General features: G+C 45.0%; 1 protein-coding gene across 4 annotated transcripts; it reads right to left on the bottom strand.

The window, feature by feature from the left end:
* Window positions 1-1,420: 1,420 nt before the first annotated feature.
* Window positions 1,421-7,807, bottom strand: LOC127756629 (mediator of RNA polymerase II transcription subunit 15a-like). Of its 4 annotated transcripts, XM_052281980.1 has the most exons (3): window positions 7,018-7,807; window positions 4,106-5,902; window positions 1,421-2,749 (listed from the first exon to the last, which is right to left on the bottom strand). In XM_052281980.1, the coding sequence occupies exons 2-3, from the start codon at window positions 4,594-4,596 to the stop codon at window positions 1,636-1,638; spliced, it is 1,605 nt and encodes a 534-aa protein (XP_052137940.1). In that variant the 5' UTR covers window positions 4,597-5,902; window positions 7,018-7,807; the 3' UTR covers window positions 1,421-1,635. The 4 variants fall into 4 exon arrangements, with proteins under 4 accessions (XP_052137940.1, XP_052137939.1, XP_052137942.1 ...); XM_052281979.1 differs by having other exon boundaries at window positions 4,106-7,807; XM_052281982.1 differs by lacking the exons at window positions 4,106-5,902; window positions 7,018-7,807 and adding an exon at window positions 3,210-3,713.
* Window positions 7,808-8,026: the final 219 nt, after the last annotated feature.

The raw sequence follows: 8,026 nt of genomic DNA, 5'->3' as shown, positions 1-8,026 counted from the left end.
TTTCATATTCTATGTCTTTGAAGAGTGAGATTCGTGGATGCAGGGGCGGATGCAACGTGGGTGCAGAGGGGACTCGAGTCCCCCCACACCCACAAGATCTATGGATACCCCCGGAGCACTCTCTTCAATTTTTTCACCATGAATAATAAACTAAAGGTTCATATATAGCTGGAGGTTGAAGAAACCGTGTAATTGACCCCCCTCCCCCCCCCCCCCCCCCCACATTTTTTGTTCTAGATCCGTCCCTGCGTGGATGTTTCAACAATTGAAACTTGACGTTTCAAACGCTACACCAAAATGTTTTACCATATGATTCAATTATGTTTCACCAAAATACACAATGATTATAGCACTTTGCCTTTGCTTAAGCATTGTATTTATGTACTCCATGTGGCTGCAAGGTCAGTAATCACAGTAATTAAATCCTAATCTACTGCTGCATGGACGGTGGAGCCCGGGCAACTGCCATGGTGGCCAGGTCCTGGCTCCACCAACATAACACAAGCTTCTTTTTTTTTTTCGATCGATCACACATGAAAATTAAAATGAAACACTTTACCTCTTGGAAATAGAAGAATTATGCATTTTTCATATTAGTTTTGTTAACGTAAATCTATGCAAGTTGATCCCTGTTGCCAGTTATTTCTGAAAGGATTCCATGGTTAAGGACAGTACTTCCGCATTTTTCTTTCTTGCAGGTTCATGGAGAAATCAGACTGAAACTTCTGCTTAAAAACTATATACTGAGAATACGCCGTACAGCCTGTTAACAAAAAATAATGTTGTCCGGAGGGACTAAAAATTATAGGTAAAAACTTTTATATACTCTATGTTTATAACGACTTAAAAGGTAATTCTAAAAATTTCAATGAAAAAGCTTCAAAATTAAGTTTTAAAAATTAAACTTTGGCAGTAGTAGTTGATTCTATATAGGGCAAACGATGAGGCCCACAAAATTTGTTTGAGATATGTGCGCTTCTAAATAGGCATAAGTTCACTTTTCAGTTTGCTAAACTTTGTCAGACGCAGCCGAAGAACATCTGTATGAGGAACTCCTTGTGTCAAGCAGAATGTGGCAAATAAAATGTCAGACCCGGATGCATTGCAGACTTCCATCTTGTTGCATCGAACTAAAACAGTTCAATTCCTGTGAAAAATTTTCAGACGAACATATATATACTACTTGCATAAGCCCGTTGCAACATTTCAGTTCATACTACTTGCCCGGAGTATGAAGTATGAAATGAACTATTGCACAATAATTGCATAAGCCTGCACGTGCAAGATTAACGACCAAAGTATTTGCCAATAAAAACTCTAAGTGGTTGTTTGGATCTTAAAAGATACGAATCAGTTTTCAGAAAACATGTTTTACTAGCAAATTCGCTCATTCCAATTACACAGTCCAAACAGATAAATATCACAATTCACAACCGTAGTAAGAAATATTTTTTAAGCAAAACCGGTTTAATCAAAAACAGATGATCCACACAGCCTCTTAATGCATAACAAAAATATAAATATTCTCTCACAACACTCACACTGGATTCTGCATCTGCCCTACAGCAAAACAGCAGATCAGCATTATTCTTCATATCACTTGTTCCTGCAAAACTTCATGGGTCTATCCATGGACTATGGACTTGCAAACTCATCGGTGCAACTCTCCCACTGGCCATACCCGGAGCTGAACGTTCCTCCACCATTGGTGACCGTTCGCACGGAGATGCCCCACTGCCGGGCCATGTCCCTGATCGACATTGGCACCGGGAGTTTACGCAGGGCACGCTGGAACACCTTGTCAACCATGCCTGAAATCACGCTGTACATTCCCTGGTGCTGTTCATCACCATCTTCGTACACCGGGGAGCTTCGAGGATAATCAGCTGGGACAAATAGCTTCGCCGGCTTGAGAGGAGACGTTCCGTATGCTGCAAATGGTAGCTCCATGTCTCGTGCAAGAGACACTGCATTGTAGCTGAATTTGATCACTGTCCCACCATGTTTGTGACCGGTGATACTGATCACGGTATCGAAAAGCTCTTCGTTGATGAGGTTGATCTCATACAACAGAGTGATGTGAACACTCTGTTCTTTCTGCCTCTTTGTCTCATCATCTTCATGATTAACCAAGTTGTCAATATGGCTTAGCTGATAAGCTGATGTTCTATCAGTAATGTTTTTCCATGGATGGAAAATGGTCATTTCTGCAGGTTGCTCTTGCCGATTATTCTGAATCCGTATGCCACCAGTGGATGGGTTTGGCTCACCAGTAGGCTTGAGGATTCGGGGTGACTCACGACTTGCATTTGTCTCTCTAATTTTACCATTCATCTCTCTAATGTTCCTCCTCGAATCAACTCCTCCAATACCTCCATCTTCTGAAACATTTCGATCGGCCAATCGTTCGGGAATCCCCGATGACCAACCTGCACCCCTGCAACGTTGATGTCCATGTACATTTGGTTCAACAGTTGGCTGTCCTTGGGTTCTTACTGAATTCACCAAATGCTGAAGAAGCTGATTGCAACACCAATGAAATGCTAGTGGAGGGATTGCTCCAGGCTGAGTGTTAAGAATCTGGTGGATCATAACCTTGATCAGGACTTGCAGCTCGACAGGTAGCCTTGTGGGAACAGCTATATTTGACGCAGTTATATCAATGCTGCTGGTATCTTTCAATACTCTGTCCACAAATTCCTTCCAATAGGCACGCTCTGCCACACGAAGTCCAGCCAATGCCGCATCTCTGGTTGAACACAAACGAAAAAAATGGTGGTTTAGAAATTCAGATCGAAGTAAAAGCTAAATACCTTAAAAAAAATGTTAAAGCTTCACAATGACATCAAGGTGTCATCTTATATATTTCCAGAATCTATCCACTTATCCCCTAAATGAGAGATTAATTAAAAGCTAAATCACAATGACATCCAGGTGCCATCTTATATATTTTCAGAATCTATCCTCTTATCCCCTAAATGAGAGATTAATTGAATCCTCAGAAAGCTAAATCACAATGGCATATACACCACCCTCATGAACAAGTAATTAATTGAATCCTCATGATTTTGTGACACACAACGCAAACCGCTCATGATCAATGCAATTTTCCAATTTAGAATACGGACAGGAGCAATTCAGAGAATAACAAGAAAGGAACAAAAGGACTAAGATCACACATCAAAGCAGAGAAAAAGCATAGTACGTACTTTCAGTTCTTTTAACCAGACAAAAAGCATGTTGACGCAACTGGTTGTTGAAATTTTGACTTGCGTAGATTTGATTTGAATCGCATAATACCGTTCTTTAAAATGAGGAAATAGTTAAAAAGAAACTATTCGGTTCTTTCCAAAAACAAAAGAACAAAACCGATCCCGTTCGAATAAATTTGATCAACCCGAATCTCATTATTCAGTACTACTTAATTTCATAACTGAATCCAACCAATATTACAGCACTCAAGCCGTCTTCCGAGCTCGACAAGGCACCGCCCGCATGGCGGACCGTACCAATTACCAAAGATATTTTTGGCCCGTGAAGAGAAGGTTGGAGAAGAGGGGGAAGACGAGAGGGAAGAAGAAGACGTCCTGTAGCCAGGCCGCCTCCTCGCTGCGTTCCCGGATGACGAGGGAAGAAGAAGAAGAAGAAGAATCCGGACACCGCCGCAGCGATGGCGGCGGCGGCGGTTGCAACTAGGGCATCTGGGCATCACAACGTGGGCAGATGGGCTTAATGGGCCTCACGATGACCTGGGCCAAAATGAGCAACCTTAGTCATTGTTGGAGTGGGGCCCACATGTCAGTGCGGGCTCAACGGCCGCTCGCATCGAATCAAATTCATAGTATAGCAGCATTCACATAGACCCTCTATCATCAAGAAAAAAGGAAGCAATGTAATTATCCCCAAGATCGCAGTCGACCTAAAATAGTAGAGCGATTACTCGGAAACCGGAAACCGATGTACCTCGGAAATCCCATCAATCACAAGAGCAAAACCAAACCTGGAAGAAGAAGAAGAAGAAGAAGAAGAAGAAGAAGAAAACTAACTCCAACACAGAAAATTCTGTAATCAGGGAATGTAGTAGTAGAAAAAAATATATACGCACGTCTCGTCCACCACCCAGCCGCCGATGATATCGCGGATGATATCCGTCTTCCCTGCCATCAATCCGCCGCCGCGACACCAAGCGTGTGCTCTATGCTGCGGTATGAACGTCGAGCGGCTAGGGCATTGTCGGGTATTTATGTGTTGAGGGAAAGAAACCTCAGTTGTTTTTTTTTTAATTTCTTTTTGGCTCACCCTAATGCGCAAGCGCAAGGCCAAGGATGGGGGAATTGTGTGGTTTTGCCTGGTTGGTGGCCAAACCCACCTACCATCCTCAGACACTACAGGATGTACAGCATTTGGAGGCATTTTGTCGACGGCCGACCGTCGCCCGCTGCGGCATTGCCCATCGATGCGCCGTAGCGCCGCCCGGTGACCTAGCTCGTGGGAGAGACTCGCCGCCGTCGAGCGCCCTGCGCCCCGCCCGCCTTCTGCCCATCGCGGTGCCACCATCGACATCTGCACTGAACACTGTGACGTCTGCAGGTTCATTCCTCTCCATTTACATCGTTTAAATTTACTTCAGTTTTTTGCGCACTTAAGGTGTTTGCAGTATTGCCTAAGCGAATTTCTGCATTTGTTCGTATATTTTGGCACTGGTTTGGGTGCAGATTATTTGTATATGAGCTACAGACAACCTACCATGTTAGTTTAGAATTATATGAACTCCCCAAATGCCACAGTTACGAAAGGTGATTCCCACTAAAATCCTGCTCCCTTCACTCTACTGGATCTGCATCTGCTGTTACTGTGCGTCAATTTGCTACTCAGCCCTGCCCCTTTCATGCAAATCCAATAGGTGAGCACATGAACTAAAAGTTGTGGCTGGAATTAATTTGTGATGTGTAGTGTGACTTTTCATGAGATGGTCAATATGGTTTGAGTTATGAGCTGTAGATTACAAAATGTTTTATTATTTGCGTCAAAAAAAAACAAAATGTTTTATTGGAGAATGTCCATGTATATGACTAAGTATACCATATTGAAGCAAGCATTATTGTTTGCAGGGATTGCAGATTTTTTTACCCTTAAGGTTAATCTTTAAAGATACTATTAATTTTTAGTCTAAGTTTGCTTTAGAGTGTGAATCACCATTCGATCTCTTTAAATTGAATTGAACTTGCTAGTTGTTCTGTTATGAATGATGAAGCTGCGTAGGAACTATATTGAGTTCCGGTGGTTGTAGGGAAAAAATGTAGTTTGCGAAGTGATGTGAAAATCATTTTGTTTCTTATACGATTGTACCTTTCAGCAATTTGCAATTTTTAAGTCAGCTTGTGGTATGGCTGCAAAACAGTGATTCATGCACGAATCAAAACATTTATTTAAAAAAATCGAGTACTATGTGAATGCACTGATATACTTAAAAAATTAGCGCGCCAAGAGGCGCTCATTATAGCCCATGTCTACTTTCTAATTGGTTTTCAAAATTCAGGTCTACAAAAGGTTGGCAAATGAAATATTCGATGGTGTTATTAACCGATGCAACAAGTTTAGCTAAATTAGCTCCTATGGCACTCCTGCTAAAAATAGTAACTAGTACCCTTCAAGAACAACCATCAAAAACTAACTGGATAGAACCATAACTAAATATTTTTACATGAATTCATTAAGATAAAAAAGCCTAAAAATACCATAGTTGTTTCCAGACTAGCTTCTCGCTATGGCACAGAGAAGAAACACAACAAAGAAAAAAAAAATCAGAACCAGTCTTTCACACACTTAAATGCCAGAGGTGATGATTTCTTGCACCTTGTAGGCGGCAGCAATTTCCATCGATCTTCGATATCTTGCATCCCTAGAAATGTCAGGAGACGAACAGAAATTAGCTGCACCTAGAGTGACTGATAGAAGGAGATCAAGAGCAAGAGACACAAGCATTGTAAGTCAGATCATCATGATGGGCTAGTCGCACAGCAGCAAAAGCTATAAGAGACATGGCAGTAAAACTATGACTATTTTTGGATTGAAACAACAGTCCCCAGTTCTGAAGGAAAACTGTTGTTTGCCAATTGTTAGTTCTTATTATAGGTGCATTCAAATGATAATGGAACAACCTTTTGATAGGCCCATCCATCCACCCCACAGAACAAAAAGGATGGGGGAGAGGGATACAGAGATACAAATGTCTTCAGAAAACATTACATTGTTTATATATTGTCAGATAATCGCAAAAAAGCATGGTCAGAGAACACTATTTTTTTTATACATATAGAGAAGTGGAAAGAAATATAACAAACTCATGATGTATTAACTTAAGAATGTGGTCACTATGAACAGTTGCAATCGATGGCAACTTCAGAGTTTCTTAAGTTAATACTCAGGACAGTCCCTTGAGTAGAACACTTGCCATTAGGGCACTAACCAATTATGATGCAAATGTCAATAAATTGTGCCAGTTTTATATATCATTTTCTTTTGTCAGGAGGAAAACTCTGTAAAGAAACTATTGTGCAGGATTGAGACCAAAGAAAAAAAGTATGGACCAGTGCAGGATCATTTTCATGATTATAACCATGGAATCCTTTCAGAAATAGCTGGCAACAGGGATCAAATTGCATAGATTTACGTTAACAAAACTAATATGAAAAATGCGTAATTCTGCCTTTTCAATTTTCATGTGTGATCGATCGCGAAAAAAGAAAAAAAAAAGCTTGTATTATGTTGGCAGAGCCAGGACCTAGCCACCACGGGCAGTTGCCCGGGCTCCACCGTCCATGCAGCAGTAGATTAGCACTACTAGAAAAAAGATTTTTCCAGGCGGCCCAAAACCATTTTCGCGGGCGGAGGAGAGGACCGCCGCTACCATCTCGACTGTGAAAACATACCATTTTCGCAGGCGGGCCATGGCCCGGCTGCGAAAATCATCTCAGGAAAATAAAAAAAACCATGGGGCGCCGCCGCTGGCCTCACCACGGGCGCCGACGGCAGCGGACGGAGGGGAGGAGAGGAAGCGGCCGGCGGAGGCGGCGAGGAGGGAAGCCGGCGGCGCGCGGATCTGGAGCCGTCGTCGTCGCTCGTCGTGGCCGGCGGCGGAGGGATGCGGCGGCGCGCGGACGTCGTCGTGGAGGGAGCCGGCGACGCGGACGTGGGAGAGGAGGGAGCCGGTGGCGCGTGGATCTGGAGCGGAGGGAGCCGTCGGCAGCGTCGCGGTCGTCGTTGTCGTCGAGAAGGGAGGCCGCCAGCGGCAAGGAGGGATGCGGCGGCGCGCGGACGTCGTCATGGAGGGCACCGGCGGCGCGGACGTGGGAGAGGAGGAAGCCGGCGGCGCGTGGATCTGGAGTGGAGGGAGCCGTCGGCGGCATCGCAGTCATCGTCGTCGTTGAGGAGGGAGGCCGCCGGCGGTGAGGAGGGATGCGGCGGCGCGCGGACGTCGTCCTGGAGGGAGCCAGCGGCGCGGACGTGGGAGAGGAGGGAGCCGGCAGCACGCGGATCTAGAGTGGAGGGAGCCGTCGGCGGCGTAGCGGGCGTCGTCGTCTTCGAGGAGGGAGGCGGCGGCGCGCGGACGTGGGAGAGGAGGGAGCCGGGCGATTCTTCTAAGTGTGGGGGAGAGAGAGAGAAGGGGAAGGGAAACGAGTGGTGGAGAGGAGAGGATAAGGATGGTGGAGGAGAGGATAAGGACGAGGATGACTAGATTTTTTTGGTAGGTACTATTTTTGCAGGCAGACCACATAAGGTGTGCCTGCAAAAATAGAGGTGCCGCTTAAGTGGTTCACTTGCGAAAATAGATTTTCGCAGGCGGACAGCGAACTTCATGCAGCACGCGGATCTAGAGTGGAGGGAGCCGTCGGCAGCGTAGCGGGCGTCGTCGTCTTCGAGGAGGGAGGCGGCGGCGCGCGGACGTGGGAGAGGAGGGAGCCGGGCGATTCTTCTAAGTGTGGGGGAGAGAGAGAGAAGGGGAAGGGAAACGAGTGGTGGAGAG

This window comes from Oryza glaberrima, chromosome 12 (assembly GCF_000147395.1).
Source record: "Oryza glaberrima chromosome 12, OglaRS2, whole genome shotgun sequence".
NCBI classification, from domain to species: Eukaryota; Viridiplantae; Streptophyta; class Magnoliopsida; order Poales; family Poaceae; genus Oryza; species Oryza glaberrima.
Note: the sequence above shows the minus strand (reverse complement) of the source record. Positions and strands in the feature narration are given on the sequence as shown.

Excerpts from the sequence above, each read along its gene's own strand:
- LOC127756629 (XM_052281979.1), bottom strand. The coding sequence starts at position 4,596 with ATGAACCTGCAGACGTCACAGTGTTCAGTGCAGATGTCGATGGTGGCA. Across the intron at positions 2,750-4,105 it reads GGCTGGGTGGTGGACGAGAC|AGATGCGGCATTGGCTGGAC; the intron begins GTGCGTATATAT and ends GTGTTCAACCAG.